Source organism: Aythya fuligula, chromosome 28 (genome assembly GCF_009819795.1).
Source record: "Aythya fuligula isolate bAytFul2 chromosome 28, bAytFul2.pri, whole genome shotgun sequence".
NCBI classification, from domain to species: Eukaryota; Metazoa; Chordata; class Aves; order Anseriformes; family Anatidae; genus Aythya; species Aythya fuligula.
Window position 1 is genome coordinate 2,075,353 of NC_045586.1, and position 22,345 is coordinate 2,097,697.

Below are 22,345 nucleotides of genomic sequence, written 5' to 3' on the forward strand. Positions count from 1 at the left end.
TGGGGCCGTATCGGGGTGCTTAACACTACCGGGAAGCAGAATCTGATCTAGCGGGGAGATTTACCGGGGGGCTGTGCCTTAACGGGGGTCTTAACGGGAAGCTCAGGCGGAGCAGGGAGCCTTACCGGGACGCCGCGCCTTACCGGGGAGCCCTATGAGGAAGCTTTCCCGTACCGGGGAGCTTTATTAGGAAGCTTTTCCTTACCGGGGAGCCGTGCCTTACCGGGAAGCTTTACTAGGGAGCTTTATTAGGAAGCTGTGCCTTACCGGGGAGCCTTATTAGGGAGCCTTGCCCTACCAGAAGCTTTATTAAGGAAACTTTATCAGGAACCAGTGCCATACCAGGTTACCGGGGAGCCTTGCCTTACTGGGGAGCTTTACTGGGGAGCCGTGCCTTACCGGGAGCCTTACCGGTCTCCCCACCCCATTGCCCGGCCCCGGGGGCTGAATCACCTCAGGTCCCTCACAGGGATGCGCTCACAGCAGGGTCAGCCTTTGGTTAAAACACCCGGGCAAAAAGACCCCCGGCCCCGCTGCTCCCCCAAGCCCAGAAATTCACATCGACTACCACAGCTTCAGCTTTTAAAAAAAACCACGTTTATTATTGAAATATAGGATGTGGGCTAAGTCCCCGTCTCCTACTCTTGCTTTACAAACGCCAAGTGCTCCTTCCCCTGCGCCCTCAACCCGCGGGGCTGTCCTGTGCTCACCCCCCTCTGCCCCGCGGGGAAACGGCGCCCCGTGGCACCACGAACCCTGCCCGGTGCCCTCGCCCCTCGTACCTCACTCTGAGACCGTGGGCTCGTTCCCTAAGGACTAAAGACATCTTTGAAAACTGTTTCTCCCCTCTAACCCCCAAGCAACTCTTTCCAGAGAAGTTAAGAGACACTAAAGCGCAGCCGCCCTGGCACTGCAATCTCCGAGGGCTGAATTTATCCAGAAAACGTGTAACTGATTTGTTTTAAAAAATATTTCTTTAATCGTATGCGCTGTACTGTGGAGACCGGAGGGGAGGAAGGGGTTTTGTCCAAGATCCCACGAGGTATTGTTCTCAAACAAAGAGGGGTGCCGGGGCAGCGGCACCCTCAGTCTGTGGATTCCAGCACGGACTCGCTCAGAGCCAGGTCCCAGTAGTGCTCTGCGCCGTGTTTTTTAAAGTGCTCCCGTGCCATGTTTTCAGTGGGGCACTGCTTAAATTTCATTTCGCCAAAGCTGCGATCCTTTGCTGTGCCCTGGAAGGAGAAACGGGACACTTGGCAACACGTCTCTGGGGGGAAAGTCACTGAAATAAGGCTCCGAACCCCTCGGGGAACCTGGAACAAATGTTCTCCCGGGTTAACAAGCGATAGGTTTGTTGCACAAGCACACCTTATGCTGCAGGGGAGACACTCGTAATTCCACTACAGTTAGATGTGTACAGAAAGAGCCCGGAGATGTTTTTGTTCAGTTCTGTGGATTGTCATTTGATCGTTTCAACCTCAGCTGCTCCGTTGGACAGGTTCAGCCTCCGCCCCACTCAAATCCCCGGAGATCAGATTAGATCAAAACTGCTACTCACCTCCCAAACCAGAGAGCATTTGTTTGTCTTCTTAACAGACTCCTCATCGGACTCATCATCATCTGGAAAAAAGAACAAAAAGCAAATTCTAGTCCTGCAGGACCCTAGCTGCTGCCTCACCGCCCCCTTCCACCCCTTCTGCTGCACGATTGCACTTACAGCTGCTGTCTCGAGCGTCTGCCTCGTCAAACCCCAAAATTCTGACCCCCCAGCTTCTGCACAACACACCAGGAACACTCAGGAATTGCAAGATATCCTCCACAAATGCACACCCCAAAATTTTTTCCCCCTCCAGCACTGGTGTGTTCGTTACAGAGGGCTGCGTTTTGGTTAAATCTGGTCTCCTCCAGAAAAGCTTTTCCTCCCCACGGCCACGAGATGATCTCCTGCCACCCCCTTCCCCACAGACCTTTACACTTACCCTCTCCCTTTGTGTTTGATGTTTGCTCATCCCATTTTATTCGATGCAGCATAAGACGTTTGAATTTCTTCTGTGCTTTCGGGCCTGGGGGAGAGTCAGAATCACATTCACATCGTTCCTTAACCTTCAGCTTTTAGGAGATTCTAAAAAGCAGCAGAAACCAACGGCCCCCACAAACACAGCAGTCTTCTCACAGCCACTGGCACAGCACTTAGCTCTTGGCCATCTCAGGATTTCCTGCTACCAAACGTGCTCTTCAGCACCTTGCAAAAATGCTCAGAACTGTGCAAACTGTGAGAAAACGCTCCAGGCTTTGAGCCGAGGCCCTCCTTGCTCTGGGCAGAAGCAAAGATCTAAAATCTAAAGCGTGTTTTCCCTTCAGCATCAAGTGTACTGGATTTTCTAACTGGATTACAGCGCTCTCTGCAGTCGGTGCTCACCCCATTATAACAGTAATTAAGGGAGTTTCAAAGTGCCTCCTTACTTCCTCGTTTTTCCATAACCCTCAGTCAGCTGTTTTCACACGCAGGTATAATTGTCGCTAGAGGCAAGCTTTAGAACACCGCGCTGTGACCAAAAAGCCTGCCTCCCGAGTCCTCACCTCCTTCTACTACGACCACGTTGACGTCTTTGTGTAGAACCACCACGCCTGTTAAGTACAGCTGGCCAGCGTTCGCCTCGATTTTGAATTTTTTGGCTGGATTGCTCAGGTTTCGGACCCTGAAAACGGGATAAAGAACAAGAGGTTGTGGAAAAACAGTTATATCATCAGCCTAAGCACTCCCTACCCTTCCTCAGCTGGGTCTCAAATGTTTCCTGCCTCCAGCTCCTCAGAGCTTTACTTACACTTCCAAATCATCTATTCTTGTAATCAGACCGCTCAGAGCCTGCACCTACCCTTTCCTATTCAAGCTTTGTTTAGATCTTGATTTTTTCCTAACATTTCTGAACAGCAACGCATCAAGTGAGCTCTGATATCCCAGTAAATCAGTCTCCTCATCAGCAACTTCAATCCCAGCTGTATCCTCTCTAGTAGCACGTTTCTGTAGGGCATTTCTCAGGTTTATTTAGAAAACAGACACGTGTACAAGCATCTGTCAAGAGCGCGTAGCCCAGCACTCACCTGTACACAGCTATGTGAACTCCCTGTGAAACATCTTCCTTGAGCTTTTTAATCTTCTTCGCTTTCCGTTGTTCTGCTGTTAGTTTTCTTGCAGCATTTGCTTCTTCGTGAGCTCTGGGTACAGAGAGACACAGCAATAAGCAGAAACGCAGCCTACAACGTACCCGTTACAGCTTCAAAACGGACCCTTCAATTCCTAAACAAAGAATATGTTCCACGGATCCCAAAACAGCTTCAACTTCCACCCAGATTCCCACCTTAACCCACCCGAATTAACAGGCCACAGGCTTTTTTAATCCAGTCACCAGTCCAATTCTCCCCTGGTCACTTCCCTGAACGCATTCATTAGTAACAACTGGGATGCCAGTCATCATCATGGTGGGAAACTCAGTTAATAAGGGGCACAAAGTCCCTCTTCAGTGCCAAGAATCGATCCCTCAGACCATTCTCCCTGCGCAGGGCTTTGGGGAGCCCATTCAGGACAGCTGAAACAGGCTGCAAGAGCACCACACGCACATAATCCCACTGCTCTTGCTTTGTTCAGGGATTTCATTCTCTAGGAACAAAAGCAGCACCGCCACTAATTCCACCTAAAAAGGACAAACACAGAATGGCCAGCGTGCCACCTACTTCTGTCTCTTCGCCATCTGCGCTCTGACGTGAGCTTCAACTTTTGTCGGGTCCTGAACAGCTTCCGTCCCCAGCACACGCATCAAGTTTGAAATTCTTACTGCGAGGAAAACGAGAGGGGAGCTGTGAGAGGTTCCCAGCAGCCCAGTTTGCCCTTCATCCTTGGCCCAGGTTACTGGTTTAAGAGCTAAGGGCCTGCGTTAGCCCGGCTCTTGGCACGCAGCCTGCTGCAGCCTTACCTTTGGGCTCTGGCGGCGGCATCAGGCCCAGCCTGACCTTCTCTTGTAGCTCCTTCTGGGCTTCTCTCCGAGTCTGTCGCCGTAACTTCTTCTGCTCTTTCTTGGTTAAATAAACACCCAGGGTCACCGGTGTGTCGCTGTCCACTGGGAAGAGAAACAAGGCAACAGAAATGTAAATCCACTTTGAAGAAGCAACAAAAAATATCACCTGCATCCTTCACGGGGGGGGATACGCTCGCATCATGCTCTGTTATATCCACACTTCATTGACTGTAGCATTGCAGGGATTGTTTGCGCTGACTACCAAGCTAGGAAAACAGTTTTGCTATTCACAGATTTACACAGGAAAGTAAAATTCTTTGTTGTTGTTTTATGGCCCTTCCTCAGGGCAAGAATATCAAAACTGACCTGCCCGAGACGAAGATCTTGCAGATCTTGCAGCTGCACCGCTACCCAGCTAGCAAGGGGAAGGCTACCAAAAGGTATGCAAGCTACTGGTAAACCACTACAGGTCTTAAAACAAATTTCCAAAAAACAATAGAGACTCTCCCTCTCAATTTTGACCATTTTTACAGGACTTTCAGATTTATCTTCACATGGCTTCTTTCCTTACAGGGAAAGCAGTATTACTGCTGACAGCTCGCATGCTGGTTTGCCCCACCTCACGTCAACCTTTTGGAGTTTTTTGCATCCAGCTTCACAGCAAAATTGACCCCAACCGGTGAAATCTGAGAGGCTGCTACAGGGCAGTACCTGGTGGGTTGAGCTGCGCTGGGTGCTCCACGAGGTTTGTGATGCCGAAGTACTCATCCCTCTTTGAAGACGTTCCGCCTTTTCTGGAGAGGAGAGAGTTGGGCATCGTTGGAATTCAATAGCTCAAGCAGATTTGTCCAGCCTGAGGTGCCCAAGTGCTCAAGATACCACATTTACCTCCCCAAACCTCCCCCGCGTTTCCTCCTGCAGCAGAACAAAGCCTGGCACATCGGTTACTTACAAGTCAAGGCCGTTGGGGATGATGTACGAGTCCCACCACTCTATCTCTGGGATCTCCCCCTCCTTCAGCTCCTTTTTCGGGGTAATAAGAGCCAACTTGGTAGAAGTGTGTATCCCTGTCTTTCGGGCAGCCTGAGATATCTCTGCCTGCAGCTTTTCTAGTTGAGCCTGAGAACAAGGAGAGGAAAGGGGCACAGAAAGGTCATCCAGCGTTCATTTTTAAGCACAGCACGCTTAAATAAAATAAATAATAAAAGAGCAGGTGCACACAAGCTGAAGCAGACCACAGAAGAAACCACATAAAAGATGATGACGGAGTGCTTCTGCTCACAAAGTTGCCCCAAAACTTGTCTTATTACCAAGCCTAATAGGAGCACGGAACGATCCCAAAATAACATCTCCCTGGGTTGCACATCGTCATCCTTGTGATGCACATCCCCGGGCTTTTCTAATTAAGCTCTTCTCCCCATTCTCCCCAGGTACTTGGGCAGTTTACCAAGATTTTTTTTAAAATCTGCACCCGTAAGGTGACCGCTTCTGCAGAAAGAAGACTCAGCCAGAAAACGATCTACTCTCTTTGGAAATTTTCAGTCTTTTGTCAAAAAGAAACAAACAAACTCAATAAAACACCAGATTTTGTCTTTCACCAAGTGAGGGAAGAGATCTGAAAATGCTTTTTAAGCACATTCTGATGCGGATGTCTACCTTTTCAACACGAATGATGGTGACAGAAAAGCTGCAGGTGATTTTACTCAAAAAGCTTCTTACTCAAGTGAACAGAGCTCCCTTTCACAACCCAAGAGAGGAGAGTCAACGCCCCCTCCTAAACCAAACCCTCGTTTCTGTGCTGTCAGTTAGCATGGCAAGACCTCCAATACCTTCGTTCGCAACCTCTGGGCAATTTTCTCAAATTTGCCTTTTTCATGGAACTTAAAGGTGCGTTTCTGACGCTGGGCTGGGGTTATGGAGACCCGGGGGTCAAAGTAAGTGTTCGACTCCATGTCTTCCGAGGGCTTTTCTTTAAGCTGTTGTTTGAACTGCTCTCTCTTCACAGCTCTGATGTTTGCTTTTAGGGTTGGCATGCGGTGAGTCAATTCAATCTCTTTACCAGTTGCATCAACAGTTCGGCCTTGCTCATCCAAGATCAGTGGCGTAGGCTTTGTCTGATCCTTCAATTCCACTTTCCTGGCGGCAAGACAGAGACACCACATCATTAAAACGTGGCTACAGCAGGAATTCGAAGGAAGCAAGAGCCACATTTCCATAGCAAGCACCAGACCAGCCTATACTTTGTGAAAATTTTGTGAAAGGTTTCTTTCTACCGTTAATTTTTTATCTATATGGCCAGAAAGGACTCAAATCTGGCGCACAGAAGTTGGGAGAGCGTTACCCTGGGACGGAGCAACCTCCGTTTTGCCTCTCTAAAATAATTTATCCCTTCAGCAATCATTAAAGCACTGCTGGGAACTGATGGAGCACCAAAGAAACCTTTGATCAGACCCTCCACCGGCATTCTGGCACTAAAACCATCAGGATTAGGGAGCTCAGAAGGAACAGGGGCTACTCACGGAGGCGCGATCCCCATCGCGTGCAGGTTGGCCAGCCCCACCATGTTGGCGTTGCCGATGAGCCCCGGTTTCAAAGCCAGCTGGGCCTGAATTCGGGCCTGCAGCTCGGCGGCCTTCCTCGCCTTCTCGATGGCGTCGTTCATGAACGTCGCTGCCTGGGAGGGCTGGATCGTGTTGCCGATGGGGAGACGTTCCGATTGGGACGAAGAAGAAATTTTTGGCTGTTGACAGAGAAATACATTTTGTTACGGAGCTGGGCTGGCACAGCCGGGTCACGCCAACGCGTTACTCCCAGCAGATACCTGTGGCGTCGGAGGACTGATGAAACTCAGCTGCTTTTTCCTCTCTTCGATCTGGCGAGTGGCTGCCTCCATCATCTGTTTGATCTGTGGGAAGAAAATTGGATGGTGATTTTTTTGACGCTCTATCAGAAGGAGAGAAGGGGTCACCAGCATCTTTTTCACACCCACTGAGAGTTGCAAATGCGTGCTGACCAGCTTGGTGAGCACAGGGCTCTATCAAACTGCTTTAACTGATGGCCTCCAGCTCTAGAAAAGGAATCCTACAGTGCTGGCACTGCCTACAAAGCCCCATTCCCCTTCCCGTTCACTCCAGCTTGTGTAGAGAACGTCCAAACTCTCCCACTTGAAGACTTTGCGTTATCATTAGCCCCGTGCACAAGTGGCAGTGAGCTCTGTGAAGGGAACACGGGCAGCAACCAAAGGACAGGCAAAAGCTACTCGCCGTTTGCTTCCTCAGCTTGTGATACGAGTCAAGATAACAAAGAAAACATTAAACTGTATCGGGATTTGAGATCTCTGAGATGGGCAGCGCTGGTTCTGGGGGCAGAGCTGGCGTAACACAGCGCGGTTGGACTGACCTGGAGCTTGGTCAGCATCCCAGGGCTCTCCGACGGCGGGCCTGGAATAACCTCAGGCTCGTCCTCAACCTCCTCGAACCGCGGGATGCGCCGCTTCTTGACGCCAGAAGATTCCTTGGATACCTCAGAGTCGTCACCAAACACATCCTACAGCAGCAAAAAGAAAGAGCAGACTGGTTAAAAGCCAAGAACTCCCCTCAGGGCCGCTGCTTTAGGACGAGAAAGCACCAGGAGAAGGAAATCCAGCACCGAAAGGTCAGCACCGCGTCGTGGTTGAGAGTTTCCAGGGCGACACTCGCAGCCTGACCTAACCGTGAGTCCCACGTGCAGCCTGTGCCCTGCTTCCCCACCAGAGAAGCATCGCCGACGATCCACCCGGCAGCTTAAAGCACAGGGGGGCCACACGGGGATACCCCTGCGGAAAAGGCATCGCCGCTCTCAGGTGGCGAAGGGATTTTTTGGCCCTGGGATCCAAGTTCTCGCTCAAATCCCCAGCGAGCTGGAAGAAGCCTGCACACGAGCTCCCCTGAGCGGGCCGAAACGGCGTCTGTGTCTTCAGCCAACTTCAGAGGGGTGGGCACAGGAGGCTGCTGTCCCGCCATGCTGTCACCAAAGGCAGAACGCAGTCCTAGGGCAAACCTGCTGCATTTCCTCACGCTCCTAACCCACGAGGCTCCAGCCTGGAGCTGGATGCACCGTGCTCAAACCGAGCCTCCCTTCTCCCTCTCCTCGGGGAGCAGCGACCACACGGACGGACTCGCGTGAAGCGGCCGTCGCGTGGAACCAAAGGAAAAGCGCCCGTCCCGCAGAGCTCTGCGCTGAGGGAGGGCTTCAAGCACCCTTTGTGTACTTGCAGCCACAGATTTCCGTCTGTCAGTGCCGGTTTTGCATACAGGAAGCTGGATTTGTCCATGCAACTGTGTTACTGTAGTGTGTGAGGGTGTTATTTGAAATGAAAATATACACACCGGTTGTAAGCGTTAGTTGGAATCCCTTCTTCACTACAATGGCTCATATTCTACAGGGACACATCCTCATCCAGACACAGGTACTTCTTGGAAAACCTACAAGTTCAAGAGAAAGGACTTGCCCATAGTATAAAGTGTGTAAACCGTTACGTTTTAGTTCCTGAAACTTCCCGAGCAATGACCTACCCCACAAGAATTAACCAAGGAGAGAGGAGGAAGAGCAGACAGAAGGCTGGAGCCGGCTAACACGACGAGCAGCACTCCGAATTAATCCGCTGCTCGATGCCGCAGACCTGAGCACACGAGTACAAATTCAACCCTAAAACCTGCAGCGCCGGTGGGGGGCAGTCACTCGACACACACGGCCACGATCCGACCCCCTCACTACGCCACCTCGCTTCGTAGTGAGGTGCCACAAGGAAGATGAGAGACGAGAGGACAGCTGGAAGCCAGCTGGGGCTGAATTCAGGTTCTGAAGAAACGGGGAGATCCACACAAGCCAGCAGCGCCACAGGACTGTAAAAGTCTCCCCACAAAGCTGCGGCCTGGGGCCACGAACTGCTGAGCAGCGACACAATTTGATGTTCCCGTCTCTCTGCCATCTCCCCAAGAGGGCAAAAGGAAAAGTGTTGAAGGGCCTTGGCCCAAATCTCGCTTTCTAATAACCCCGTGGCAGCTAACGTGCACTTGTGCCAGGCTAACACCCAAATTCAAGCAGAACCACAGCACGGAAGTGCTCGAAAGATGCCCGCTGGCACCCTTGTTCCAACCGAGACCGTGGCAAAAGCCTCAAGTCCTTCAAGCTCCATCGGTCACTGGGACACCCAAACGCAGAGCAGTTAACTAGGCTGGGTTTTAAAACCCTGCTGCTCCTCGGGCTGCACTGAAATGGGCAGGATGGAACCTGTTTAAGTTCTCCTCCTTAACTCGTGAAGGCATCCGGAGCCCAGAGGAGGCCCTTCCCTGGCTGGTGTTAAAAACCTCTGCCAGAGGGCCAGAGGGTGGGAGAAGCAGCAAATTCCTCCAAGAAAATAGGGAATGAGGGCAGCTGGGAAGGATTGTTCTGGATAACTGAGGTTAGGTGCCGACTGAACGGTTACAGAGAAATGCAAGTTTGCCAGAAAATAGGGACCTCAGAAAAAGCTAAAGGAAACTTTGTGAGTAAACTTTTAAACCCAGTGTGTGAGTGGTGAAACAAATGCATTTCCAGAAGGTGGGGAGTGAAGTCTTCAAGAGAACACAGGAGGTGAAAAGAGGTTTGGACGCACGAGACTTCCACTGTCCCAGGCAGGTGGTAGGTGGGAGAAACACCGCAGGGCTGGAAATCCCTGCTGTAACCCACCTCGTGCTGCGGCGGGGGAAAAGTTGCCAAAAATCACCCTGCGTGGATTCCAGGTGGAAAAAAAAAAGAGAAGGAAAAGCCACCAGAGGAAGACCCGGTCACTCAGGGCTGGGCAGCACGAGCTGACAGACCAAAATACAGCACGTCTGAGCGAGGAAGAGCAAGAGGAAGTTATTTGGAGGTGGGATGCCCTGTCCCGGGCTGCCAGCTTGCAGGGCAGCCAAGCCTCAGCGCTGCCACGTGCGCCGGTATCGAGCCCGAAAGGAAACGGGGAGATGGAGCCCGGTTCTTTAAGTCCCTGCGCTGCACGAGCCTAGTGGAGGTTGTTAAAGAAACCAAAAGCTGAGGCTTCCACCTCGGACACCACCTCAGAGAGCGCTGCGCTCCCTCGCCAGGAGGTCAAGAGAACTGAAAGGTAAAGGCTCACACACTTCGTCACGGAAGAGGGGCTTTTCTCTTGAACTGTAAGCGGTGTAGGATGTACCTCTCTGGAAGAGGAAAGTGTGGCAGGGTACCAGTGCTGCCTCCACGGCCGCCAAACAACAAAAACCAACAATCGATAACCAGGCTTCGGCTCACCTTCAGCTCTCGCTTCCGATTCCGGTCGCTGTTGGATTTGGAGTGCCTGGAGCTTCGGCCTTCTTCCACCGCTTCGAAGAGCTTGTCCACAAACCTCAGGGTGGAGTCGTCGAGAAAAGGCTTGAGGTGGTCTGGAAAAGAAGAGGAGCTGCATGAACAGCACAATTCCCTGATCGGCACGAGCGGGAGAGCAGAGAACTCACAGAAATTTCTGCAAAGCCATAAAACTCTGAGTTAAAAGGAGGTTTTGAGCCAATTAGTGCAGCATCCTGGGCTCCAGGGGCCTCAGGGATGTGCAGATGCAGGTTTCTGGTCTGGTCTCGGTCTTCCAGGGGGCCCGAGCACTCCTACAGGCAGCTGTGGGGTGGGGTTGGGAGCGTGGGGGACGTACCGGCCGCTTTCTTTTTGTCCATGCCCTTCCCCACGCAGTTGAGCGCTGCGGTAACCACAGTGGGCTCGGAGAAGCCCAGCACTCGCTTCACCGTCTTCTCGATCCATGGCTTCAACTCGTCCAGCTCCCTTTTGGACAGCGCCATCGCGGCTGGCGGCCCAAGTCACTCTGCTCACACCTGCAGAGAAATCGGGCAAGAAAACCACAGGTTAATACTAAAAAAAGGATCATTTCACCCTCGGTTTGGTGCCTTTTCTCATGAGGGAGAAAGCTGAGGGCTGGTGAAAGCTCCCGGAGATCACTTTTGCCCCCTTATTTTTAAGCCACAAGCTAAAATTACACAAGCCCTTCATTTCTGTCACTTGTGCCTGGTGCAGAAGTTCCATGGCTGCCAGTCCAGCAATCTCAATTAACCGCTCTCGCCTCGTTAACGTGAGCTATGCCGAAGCAATAATGTTTAATTACGCGGCCGGGCACTAATCTGATTTGGAACCCAAGTCTCCTTTATCTGGAAACGAGAGAAAATCTTCTTAAGGGAATGTGTTTGACCTCGGCATTCCTCGCCCAAAAGAACGGGCTCGCCGAGCCTCGATGCTGCTGTGGCTCTGTCTGAGCAGAAAGCAGACAAAGCTTGAAATGCAGCCGTCATTTCAAGGAAGAATTAATTAAAATCCTGGGTTTTAACTCTACCAAAGCTCTTCTCATCAGAAAGGCTGCGAAAAAACAAGCAGAAAAAGTAAACCCACAAGTCTGAGACAGCATCAAGGGGGACAGGTTTTCCCTGGGGAGCTCGGAACTCCCTGAGAAGAGGGGAAAACCTTCGCAGCTGCACACTTCCCGCAGCAGTTTCATGGAGCTGGATTTGAAATAGCACCAAACGCAGCCCGAGAGAACTCTGCTGCAGCGTTTTGTCTCCAAATCCAGCCTTAAAAGTAGGGAGAGCTTCAGGTGTGTGGGTATTTACACGTGGGTGCCCCCTAAACATACACACATAGATGTATTTATGGATGGGTGCCCCCTAAATGTATATATAGGTACGTATTTACGTATGGATGTCCCCTAAATATGTTTATATAAACACATATTTACACGTGGGTGCCCCCTAAATGCCCATATACGTGGGTATTTACATAGGGGTGCCCTCTAAATGCAAATATACACATGTATTTATGTACGGGTGCCCCCTAAATGGCCATATATGCAGGTATTTACATACAGGTGCCCCTTAAACACCCATCTATGTGGGTAGTTATAGACAGGCGCCCTCTAAATGTATATATACATACGCGTTTTACGTAAGGGTACCCCCTAAACGTCCTCATAAGTGGTTATTTACACATGGGTGCCCCATAAACATCCATATATACGGGTATTTATGCAGGGGTGCCTCCGAAACGTATATATACATGTGTATTTACGTATGGGTGTCCCCTAAACGTCCATATACGTGGCTATTCACGTAGGGGTGCCCTCTAAATTCACACACACACCTTTATTTTTCTACGGGTGCCCCCTAAACGCAGGCATTTGACCCTATTTACACCCGGGTGCCCCCTAAACACCCATATACGTGGGTATTTACACACGGCTCCCCCCTCATCTCCCATACCCGTGGGTTTTTCCCTACGGGTGCCCCCTCCCCGCCCCCACACGAAGCCGTTTCGCCTCAGGCTGCCGCCGCCCCCCCCTCCCCAAGCACCTCCCGCCCGGCAGCGCCGCCCTCCCGCAGCCCCTCAGGGCCTAACGGGCCCGCTCCCTCCTCCCCCCTCCCGGCTCCCCGGCGCTCCTCGGAGCCCCCCGGCTCCTCCCGGCCCCCTCACCGCGGCGGGGCTCGGCCCCGGTAGGCCCCGGTAGGCCCCGAGCGGCGGCGGCGGCCCTGACGGCGGCTGCACGGCGGGGCCGGAAGCGGAAACGGCCGCCGAGGCCGCCGGGCGCATGCGCGCCCGCCCGCGCGAAGGGTGCCGAGAAGGTGGAGGGGGTGGGGTGGGGGGAAAGGGGGAGTGGCCGAGGCCGCCGGGATCACGTGGAGGGGGTGAAGGCGGGGCGCGGCGCAGGGCCCCTCCCACGTGACTCCAGGCCTTTCCCACGTGACGCGGGTCTCCCCCCCATGACCTCGGGGAGCTCCCCCCGCCCCCTGGGGGCTGCCCCAAAGCCCCGGCGGGCTCAGCCCACCCCCAAGGCCTCCCCCCACCCCTCCAAGGGCTGCCCCGACCCCCGACAGCCCCCCCCCAATACCCCAAGGGGCTGTCCCCGACCCCAGGGAGCTCCCCGGATCCCCTGGGTGCCTCCCCCCCGTCCCGTGGAGGGGAGAAGAGGCAGCAGAAACGCGCTCCCCCCACACCATCAGCTGCTCCCGCCCCCCTGGAGGCTCCCCCAAATCCCCAGGGGCCTGCCCTCAATCCCAGAGGGAGAAGAGAGGCCGCAAATCCCCCCCCAAAAAAAAACCCTCATCCGCAGCCCTCACAGGCGGGCAGCCGAGCTGGAAAAAGGAGCGATTTATTAGAGAGCGCGGTGGTTTATTGGCACCTGGGCGGACAGCCGGCCAGCAGGACAGGCGGCCGGCCAGCCAGCCGTCGCCCCCGGCTAGCAGCCCTGCCAGGGGTCCGGGCGGTTCTTGCGGGCGACGAAGGCGATCTTGCGAGCCATCTCGGCGTTGTAGACGCGCCGGCACGCCTCGTAGGCCAGCCGCTGCCTCTTGCGGCACGGCTTCTCGTAGTAGCGCCGCTGCTTCACCGTCTCCAGGACACCGTCGTGAGCCAGGATCCTGCGGGCGGGCCGAGAGCGGCGGCGAAAGGGTTAAAAAGCGGCCTCCGAGGGCCGGAAACGAAGCTCCGGGGGGATATGGGGGGGGGGGGCCGTCCCCGGGGGTTTATTCGCTTCCCCCCCACCTGCTGAGGGCCCCGTAGGCCGCGTCCACGTTGCCGTTGCGCACCATGACGGTGCGGCCGATGAAGCGCAGGTGGTTCGCCATGGCCCGGCGGCTCCGCTGAGAGGCGCTGGAACCGGGCCGGGCCCCCCCCGGGACGCTCCCGGCCCCCTCCGGGCCTCCCCGCGGCCTCCTCCGCCCCCCGGCTCCTCTCCCAGGCCGCGCGCCCCGGAAGCGGAAGTCGCCGCGGGCTCTATTTAGGGGCGTGGCCTAACGGAAGGGGGGCGGGGCCAGAGCAAGCAGGTGCGGGTTGAGTGAAGAGGGCATGGGTTGTGCGAGGGGGCGGGGCCAACCCAGCGCGGCTTGATGAAGGTGGGCGGGGCCTGCTGGAGCCACGCCCCCCAGCGCGCCAAAACTGGAGGGGGGGAGCTGGGGGGGCCCTGAGACCCCCGGGGGGGGGCAGCGGACACGGGGGGGGCTGGGGGAGCCCCAGGGGCTGGGGGGGGGGGGAAAAATCCCCGGGGGGGCCCCGTGAGACCCCCCCCCAGGGGGACACTGGGGCTTGGGGGGGGGGGTTAAGACCCCCTGGGGGGGCACCAAACCTGTGGGGGGGGCTGTGAGACCCCCCAGTGGGGCAGCACAACCGGGGGGGGCCCCATGAGACCCCCCAGGGGGACACTAGAACCGGGGGGGGCTGTGAGACCCCCCCTAGGGGGACCCCAGAGCTGGGGGGGGGCCATAAGACCCCCCCCAAGGGACACCAGGCCCTGCAGGAGGGGCTCTGGACCCCCCCCAAGGGGACACCGGGCATGAGTGGGGGGGGGACAGGGTTTGCAGCCCCCCCCCGGACCCCATAAACCCCCCCCCCCCCACCAAACCCCCCCCCCCAAAAGGGGACAAGGACACCGGCACCAAACGGCCCCGGCCGCTCCCGTTTATTGCTCCCGGGGGGGGGGCTGGGATCAAGCCGGGGGGGGTGGGGGGGGGGCACGGGACCCCCCCCAAAAAAAAAAAAACCACGGGGAAGGCACAAGGCCGGGGTGAGGCCGCGCTGCGGGGGGGCCCGCCCCCCGTGTGCGTCCCCCCCTCGGACCCCAAAATGTTGGGGGGGGAGGGGGGGCAAGGCACAGCACTCCTGGAGGTGGGGGGGGGGGCACCCCATAAACAGCCCCCCCACCCTAAAAAAAAATAATAATAAAAATAATCAAATCGAAGAAAAATCAAAATCACGCGTCCGGAGCCGTGGGGTGGGGGGGGGGGGGGCAGGGGGTCCAGTCCGGGTGTGGGGGGGGGGGGGCATTTGGGGTGCTGCCCCCCCCCGTGGTGCGGCGGCGGCGTCCCCGAGGTGTCGGTGGTGACCCCCCCGGGGGGGGGGGGCCCGACGGGGCCGGAGGCGGTCGTGGAGGAGCAGGAGGACGCCCACGGGGCTGGGGGGGGTTCCCCAAGCCCCCTCCTCCTGGGGGGGGTCAGGATTTTTTTTTGGGGGGGGGGGGGTCCTGAGAACCGGGGGGGGCCCCGGGTTTGGGGGCGACGTGGGGGAACCAGCCCCGGAGCATCACCTCCACCTGCAGCAGCGTCCCCAGGTAACGGGCCCTATAAGAGAGGAAGGTGACCCCATAAACCCCCCCCCGGCCCTAAAAAGGGTGGGGGGGAGCTGTGGGGACCCCAAATTGTTGTGTTTTTTTTTTTGGGGGGGCTCACCCCATTTCGGGTTTCTGCAGGACGCCGATGATCCGCTGGATCCGGTCCATGGCCACGCTCTGCTGGAAGCTGCTGAGCCCTGGGGGGAGCAGGAGCTGGGAATGTGCCCCCCGGGGGGGGATTTTGGGGGGTTTTGGGGGATTTTTGGGGGGTTTTGGGGTTTTTGGGGGGGTCCCAACCTTTGTCGTAGCGCCCCATCTTCAGCCCGTTGAGCAGCTCGGTCAGAGGGCGGATGAAGCCCCGAAGCTCCCGGCACTGGGGGGGGGCAGTGTCAGTGTAGGGCCCCCCCCCAAAAACACCCCAAAACCCACAGCGCCCCCCAAAAAACCCACAGCCACCTCAAAGCGTCCCAAAACCTACAGCCCCCTCCTCAAATTCACCCCAAAAGCCCCAAACCCGCAGCCATCCCAAAAGCCACAGCCCCCCCAAAGCATCCCAAAAGCCATAGCCTCCCCCCAAATCCCACAGGCACCCCAAAAGCCCCCAACCCCACCCCAAAACCCCAAAACCCACAACCCCCCCAAACTTACAGCCCCCCAGAAACACCCCCAAACCCACAGCCCCCCCAAAAAAAACATGATCTCCCCCAAAGCACCCCAAAACCCACAGCCCCCCAAAACCCCCAATCCACCCCAAACCCACCCCAAAACCCACAGCTGCCCCCGAAAAAATCCCAAACCACCCCAAAACCCCCCAAATCACCCCAAAAAAACCCAACCCCCCCCAAAACCCACAGCCCCCCCCAAAAAACCCCAAACCACCCCAAATCCCACAGGCACCCCAAAACCCCAAACCCACCCCAAACCCCCCCCAAATCACCCCAAAACCCCCCAAACCCCCCCAAACCCCCCCCAAAACCCCCCAACCCCCCCCCAACCCCCCCCAAAACCCGCCCCCCCCCCCTTCTTATCCCCTCCCCCTTTTTTTCCTTCCAAACCCTCACTTTTTGGGCAAAAAGGCGGTCGCCGTCGCTGGGGGCGGGGGGGGCGGCCCCGGGCTCCCCGGTTTTGTGCCTCTTCCCCCCGGGGGGGGGCTCCCGGTGCCCCCCCGGGGGTCGCTTCCGGGGTCCCGAGGGGGGGTCCCGGGGGGATCCCGGGGGGGGGTGACCCCGGGGGGGACTCCGAGGGGGGGTCCGGGGGGGGGGTCCCCGCCTCGGCCCCGCGGGGGGGGGTCCCCGAGGGCTCCATGGCGGGGATCCGGGGGGGGGGCGGGGGGGCGGAATCACCTGGAGGAAAAAAAAGGGGAAAACGGGAAAATTGGGGGAAAAAAATAAAAAAAAGGGAACCGGAGATCGGCGCGGTTTGAAGGACGGGGGGGGTGGGGGGGTCCCTTCCCGGTGCCGCCCCCCCCCCCCCCGGTACCGGCTCCGCGCCCCCCACCTGCTGCCGGTGGCTCGGTCCCGGTGTGGACGCCCCTGGGGTCGGGGTCCCGGTGCCAACGGCCCTGGCCCCGGGCCGGTCCCGGTCCCGGTGGCCGGGTCCTGGTCCCGGTGCCGGTGTCCCGGTTCGATGCCGGTCCCGGTCCCGGTGCCGGTCTCGGTGTCCCGGGGCCGGTACCGGTGTCCCGGTGCCCCGGTATCGATGGCCGGGTCCGGGTCCTGGTGCCGGTGTCCCGGTCCCGGTATCAGTGTCCCGGTGTCCCGGTCCCGGTGCCGGTCCCGGTGTCCTGGTGTCCCGGTGCCGATGTCACGGTCCCGGTCCCGGTGTCCCGGTGCCGATGTCCCGATGTCTCGATGCCTGCACCCGGTGCCGGTGCCGGTTGCTCGGTGCCGCTCTCAATGTCCCGGTCCCAATATCCCGGTCCCGGTCCCGGTCCCGGTGCCGCTGTCCCGGTTCAATGCCGGTCCCGGTGCCGGTCTCGTTGTCCCGGTGCCGGTGCCACTTCCCCTGTTCCCCCCGTCCCGATCCCAGTGCCCCGGTCCCGGTGCCCCCGTCCCGTCCCCGCTGTCCCGGTCCCGTCCCCGCCGTCCCCGTCTCGGGCCCGGTCCCGGCGCCGGTTCCGCCCCGGCCCCACGCGGACACGTGCACGGCCGCACGTGCCTCCCGCGACGCCCCGCCCCCCCCGCGCTCCCATTGGCTGCCTCGCCCCCACCGGTGGGAGGAGCCTCGGCTCCTCGCCCCGCCCCCTCGCCTCCCATTGGCTGACGCGCCCGCCCGCCGTGCCCAATGCGGTGGCCGCCGCGCGCCCATTGGTTGCGAGGGGGAAGGCCGCGGCCACGCCCCTCCATGTGGCCGCGCGGACGCTGGGTACCGCCCACCCCCGAGAAGAGCCAATGGGAGGCGGCCTCCGGATTGAGTGGCGGGAGGGCGCAGCCAATGGGAGGGCGCGGCCTCGCCTCGGCGCCCGTTACATAATGGGCGGGGGAGGGGGGTGGGGGGGGGGCAGGCGCGTGTGCGCCCACGTGGGGGCGGGGCGGGGCGGGAGGAGCGCGCGCGGGGGCGGGCGCGGGAACGGGAGCGCGCGGGGGCGGCGGGAGCGCGCGCGAGGGCAGGCGGGGAGGGGAGGGGCGGGGGCAGGAGGGGGCGGGGCGGGGGCAGCCCCCCCCCAGTGCCCCCTGAGCCCCCCCAGGACCCCCAATGACCCCCAGTGACCCCCAGCCCCCCCAGACCACCAAAGCCCCCCCCCAGGACCCCCAACACCCCCCGAGCACACCCCCCCCGCCCCCCTAAACGCCCCCCCCGGACCCCCCAGCGCCCCCCCCAGCCCCCCCCCAGGACCTCAACACCCCCAACCCTCCCCAGGACCCCCAGCATCGGCCCCCCCCGGCCCCCCCACACCCCATAGGACCCCCAGCGCCCCCCCCGGGCCCCCCAAGCCCCCCCCCAGGACCTCAACACCCCCAACCCCCCCCACGACCCCCAACAACACCCCCCCAAGCCCCCCAATGCCCCCCCCAACACCCCCTAAGCCCCCCCCGGCCCCCCAAGCCCTCCCCCGGCCCCCCATCACCCCCCAGAACCTCAACATCCCCCAACCCCCCCCCCCCCAGGACCCCCACCACCCCCTAAGCCCCCCCTGGTCCCCCCAACATCCCCCCCCCAGACCCCCTAAGCCCCCCCAAGACCCCCTATCCCCCCCCCAATGCCCCCCAACCCCCCCCCGGACCCCCCCCACCCCCTAACCCCCCCCCCCCGAGCCCCCCAAACATCCCCCCCAGACCCCCTAAGCCCCCCCCCAGACCCACTATCCCCCCCCAATGCCCCCCAACCCCCCCCAGGACCCCCCCCGCCCCCCAGCCCCCTCCGAGCCCCCCAGCCCCGCCCCCTCCCCCCCCCCTCGTCCCCCCCCCTACTCGGGTCCCCCCGGGGGTATTAAAGCGGGGGCCGGCGGCACCCGGCCCCATTGCCCCCCCCCACCATGCTGCTCACCCTACTGCTGCTCCTGGGGGGCCTGGCCCCCGCCCTCCCCGCCGGTGAGTGCCCCCCCCCCCCAGCACCCCCCCCGTAGCCCCCCACTCCCCCCCTTTTCCCATTCCCTCAGGATTTCACCCCAAATCCGGGCTCAGCTGCTCCCATCCAGCTCGCCCCGCTCTGTTCCTTGGGGGGGGGGGGGGCATAGGGAGGGGGCCCCCGACCCTAAAACCTTGCCCCCCCCCCCCCCCAAATACCTCTCCTTCCTCCGCAGGTGTCCACTGGACGTACGAGGGTGAGTGGGGTCGGGGGGGGGGGTGGCAGCACCCCTGGGGGCCCCCCCTGCCCCCCCCCACCCCAAATCCCCCAAATCCCCCATTTCCCCATTTGGGACCCCCCCCAAAAAGCAGGTGCCCAACCCCTCCCCCCCCAGCATTCCCCCAATTTGGGATGCCACCAGGTGGGCGACAACCCCAGAAAACCCCCAAAAAAGCCCCATTTTCCCCCAAATTGGGGTGCCGCGGGATGGGCAGAGCCCCCCCCATATCCTTGTGTCCCCCCCCCCCAAAAAAAATCCCACCCGTGCGCTCCAATGGCCCCATTGTGCTCCTTTACATAAGGCCTGGGGCCCCGCTCCGGCTGCCAAATCCAATTAGGGTCCGGCCCCGGCCAAATCCCCATTAAGCCCCCCCCCCTCCAGTGCCCCCCCCCAAGGGACTGGGACCCCCCCCAGGTGCCTCCGTTGTGGGGTCAGCCCGGGGCAGCTTCCCCCCCCCCCCCAAAAAAAAAAAAAATACCCCAAAAAAAGATTGCAGAGCGGTGGCGGCGTCCCCATGGGGTTGGGTTTTGGGGTTTTTTTATAGGGTGGGGGGAAATTAGAGGGAAATTGGGGGGAAATGCGGGTATTTAGGGTATTTTTAGGGCTGTTTGAAATGGGGGGGGGACACCCACGGGGCTTGGTGCCTGTAGGTCCCCGGGGGCAGCAGCACTGGCCCGAGGGGCACCCGGCCTGCGGGGGCCGTTCCCAATCCCCCATCGATATTGGGACGGGGGGGGGCGCTGCCGGACCCCTCGCTGCCCCCCCTGCGCCCCATAGGCTACGGCCGCCCCCCCGCCGCCCCCTTCGGCTTCGCCAACAACGGCCACACCGGTGAGCGGCTACCGGGGGGGGGGGTGACGATGATGATGGAGGTGGGGGGGGTGTTTATTGGGGTCCCCGCTTAGTGAAACCCCCCCCCGACCCTATAGCGGTGCTGGCGTTGCCCCCCTCTTTGCGCCTGGGGGGGCTGCCCCACAGCTTCGCGGCCGCTCAGCTCCATTTCCATTGGGGGCGGAATGGGGGGGCCGAGCACCTCCTGGATGGGTACCGGGCACCCGCTGAGGTATGGGGTGGCCCCAACCCGGGAATGGGGTCGGGGTGGGAATGGGGGTGGGAGTGGGGTCGGGGTGGGAATGGGGGTGGGAGTGGGGTTGGGGGGGCTGGGGTGGGAATGGGGCCCGGTGTGGGAGTTGGTGTAGGATTGGGGTTAGGGTGGGGGGCCGGTGTGGGATTGGGGTTAGGGTGGGATCTGGTGTGGGAATCGGTGTGGGAATGGGGTTAGGGTGGGATCTGGTGTGGGAGTTGGGCCCGGTGTGGGAATCGGTGTAGGATTGGGGTGAGTGTAGGGGGCTGGGGTGGGAATTGGTGTGGGAATGGGGTCGGGGGTGGTGGGAGGTGGTGTGGGAATGGGGTCGGGATGGGAATTGGTGTAGGATTGGGGTTAGGGTAGGGGGCTGGGGTGGGAATGGGTGTGGGAATGGGGTCAGGGTGGGGGTCCAGTGTGGGATTGGGGTTAGGGTGGGATCTGGTGTGGGAATCGGTGTGGGAATGGGGTCAGGGTGGGAATTGGTGTGGGATTGGGGTTAGGGTAGGGGGCTAGGGTGGGAATGGGTGTGGGAATGGGTGTGGGATTGGGGTCGGGGTGGGGGGCCGGTGTGGGAATGGGGCCCAGTGTGGGAATTGGTGTGGGATTGGGTCCTGGTGTGGGAAATGGGCACGGGAACAGGGCCTGGGGTGGGAATCCCCATGGGAACGGGTATGGGAACGGGTGTGGGTTGGGGAATGGGTACGGGGACGGGTCCTGGGGTGGGAATCGGATACGGGAACGGGGCTGGGAACGGGGCTGGGGGTGGGAAACGGGCACAGAGCGAAGGGATCCTGTTGCGGGAAGCGGGAAGGGGCCGGGGCAGGGTGCAGGGCACCGCCCGGGGGGTTTGGGGTGGGGGGCACACCGAGGGGACCCCCCCCTTGAACCCGCAGCTGCACGTGGTGCACTACGACGCCGAGCGCTTCGCCAACGCCAGCCAGGCTCAGCACCACGCCGCCGGGCTGGCCGTGCTGGGCGTCCTGCTGGAGGTACGGGGGGGGGGGCCGGGAAACCCCCCCCCCAACCCCCCCCAAACCCTATTAACACCGTCCTGACCCCCTCGGGACCCCCACCCCAAAAAAAAAACCCCAAATCTCCATCCAGGCCGGCGACGAACCCAACCCTGCCTACGACAACATCCTGAGGCACCTGGGCAGCATCCGCTACGCCGGTGAGGGGTGAGGGGGGACAGTGGGGGCTTCACCTCCCCCGGGGGGGGTCCCAATTTGTTCCCCCCCCCTCATTTCTTGTAGGGCAGGCGACCTCCATCCCCTCCTTCAGCCTGCGGGGTCTGCTGCCCCAGCGCTTGGACCGCTACTACCGCTACAACGGGTCCCTCACCACCCCCCCCTGCTTCCAAAGTGTCCTCTGGAGCGTCTTCCAGGAGCCCGTCCTCCTCAGCCGGGCCCAGGTGGGGATTTTGGGGGGGGTCTGGAGGGGATTTAGGGGTCGAGGACGAGGGGGGAGCAGCCCCTGAAGCCCCCACCCCGGTCCCGTTTCAGCTGGAGCAGCTGCGGGGTTCCCTTTACGCCACGGCACCCGACGAGCCCGAACCCGAGAGGCTGGAGGAGAATTTTCGGGCCCCCCAGGACCTCAACCAGAGGCTGGTGCTGGCGTCCTTCAGCAGCGGTGAGGGGAAATGGGGTGGGATGAGGGGGGGGGGGGACACACACGGCGCCCCCCCCAGAGCCCCCAGCAAGGGCCCGAGGGCAGCGCTGGCTCTTCCCTTGCAGGGCCCGAGGGATATTCGACAGGTAGAGCGCAGGCAGAGAGGCTGGGGGGGGGGTTTTGGGGGCATCCTTTCGCCCCCCCCCAGCCCCCGAGTGTTGTTTTTTTCGTTTTTTGTTTTTTTTTTGGGGGGGGGGTTCCATGCAGGTGAAGTCGTCGCCATCGTCTTTGGCACCGTTTTCGGCTGCCTCGGCCTCTTCCTCGCCGTCCATTTCGCGAGCAAGAGGCTGCGGTGAGAGCCCCCCCCCCCCCCCAAAACAAACCCTGATCCCGCCGGGGGGGGGCCAGGACCCCCCCAATTTTCTCCCCCCACCCTCCTGAGGGTCTCTGTCTCCCCCCGAGGCAGCGCGAGGAGCAGGCAGCAGCAGGACGTGGTCTTCAAAGCCTCCTCGCGCCGCGCGCCCGAGAACCACCGGCCCTGAGCCCCCCCCCCAAAAAAAATCCCCCCCCCCAGCACCCAGGGGGCTGGGAGCAGTGCAGGATGAGGGGCGCCGACCCCCTTTCCCCCCCCAACCCCACCCCACAAAGCTCGAGGCCACGTAGTCACTATTAAAAGGGTTTTACTCTGAATCAAAAAAATAATTTAACCCCCCCCCACCCCC

General features: G+C 59.8%; 3 protein-coding genes and 1 long non-coding RNA gene across 4 annotated transcripts; 1 reads left to right on the forward strand and 3 right to left on the reverse strand.

Moving 5' to 3' along the window:
• Positions 1-574: 574 nt before the first annotated feature.
• PRPF3 (pre-mRNA processing factor 3) lies at positions 575-12,562 on the reverse strand. Its single transcript, XM_032204401.1, has 16 exons — positions 12,513-12,562; positions 10,693-10,870; positions 10,302-10,432; positions 7,413-7,559; positions 6,835-6,918; positions 6,533-6,753; positions 5,843-6,149; positions 4,966-5,132; positions 4,725-4,807; positions 3,972-4,115; positions 3,733-3,832; positions 3,103-3,216; positions 2,581-2,699; positions 1,980-2,063; positions 1,559-1,620; positions 575-1,232 (listed from the first exon to the last, which is right to left on the reverse strand). The coding sequence occupies exons 2-16, from the start codon at positions 10,835-10,837 to the stop codon at positions 1,086-1,088; spliced, it is 2,055 nt and encodes a 684-aa protein (XP_032060292.1). The 5' UTR covers positions 10,838-10,870; positions 12,513-12,562; the 3' UTR covers positions 575-1,085.
• A 610-nt stretch (positions 12,563-13,172) lies between these two features.
• On the reverse strand, positions 13,173-13,818 carry MRPS21 (mitochondrial ribosomal protein S21). The gene is made up of 2 exons (XM_032204402.1): positions 13,581-13,818; positions 13,173-13,456 (listed from the first exon to the last, which is right to left on the reverse strand). Exons 1-2 carry the CDS (start codon positions 13,661-13,663, stop codon positions 13,276-13,278), a joined length of 264 nt encoding a protein of 87 aa, XP_032060293.1. The 5' UTR covers positions 13,664-13,818; the 3' UTR covers positions 13,173-13,275.
• Positions 13,819-15,053: 1,235 nt separating this feature from the next.
• Positions 15,054-16,307, reverse strand: LOC116499624. Its single transcript, XR_004254244.1, has 4 exons — positions 16,203-16,307; positions 15,439-15,514; positions 15,260-15,338; positions 15,054-15,151 (listed from the first exon to the last, which is right to left on the reverse strand). It is a non-coding gene; the product is annotated as an uncharacterized LOC116499624 (long non-coding RNA).
• Positions 16,308-19,541: 3,234 nt separating this feature from the next.
• Positions 19,542-21,979, forward strand: CA14 (carbonic anhydrase 14). Its single transcript, XM_032204311.1, is given in 8 exon segments — positions 19,542-19,673; positions 19,675-19,759; positions 19,858-19,991; positions 20,909-21,004; positions 21,120-21,186; positions 21,269-21,426; positions 21,518-21,644; positions 21,891-21,979. Coding segments are annotated over 8 exon segments (888 nt in total).
• Positions 21,980-22,345: the final 366 nt, after the last annotated feature.

Coding starts and splice junctions, on each gene's coding strand:
- PRPF3 (XM_032204401.1), bottom strand. CDS start 10,837: ATGGCGCTGTCCAAAAGGGAGCTGGACGAGTTGAAGCCATGGATCGAG. Junction 10,433..10,692: donor GGACAAAAAGAAAGCGGCCG/GTACGTCCCCCA, acceptor CTTCTTTTCCAG/ACCACCTCAAGCCTTTTCTC. Junction 1,233..1,558: donor AATGCTCTCTGGTTTGGGAG/GTGAGTAGCAGT, acceptor TTCTCCTTCCAG/GGCACAGCAAAGGATCGCAG.
- MRPS21 (XM_032204402.1), bottom strand. CDS start 13,663: ATGGCGAACCACCTGCGCTTCATCGGCCGCACCGTCATGGTGCGCAAC. Junction 13,457..13,580: donor GCCTACGGGGCCCTCAGCAG/GTGGGGGGGAAG, acceptor GCCCGCCCGCAG/GATCCTGGCTCACGACGGTG.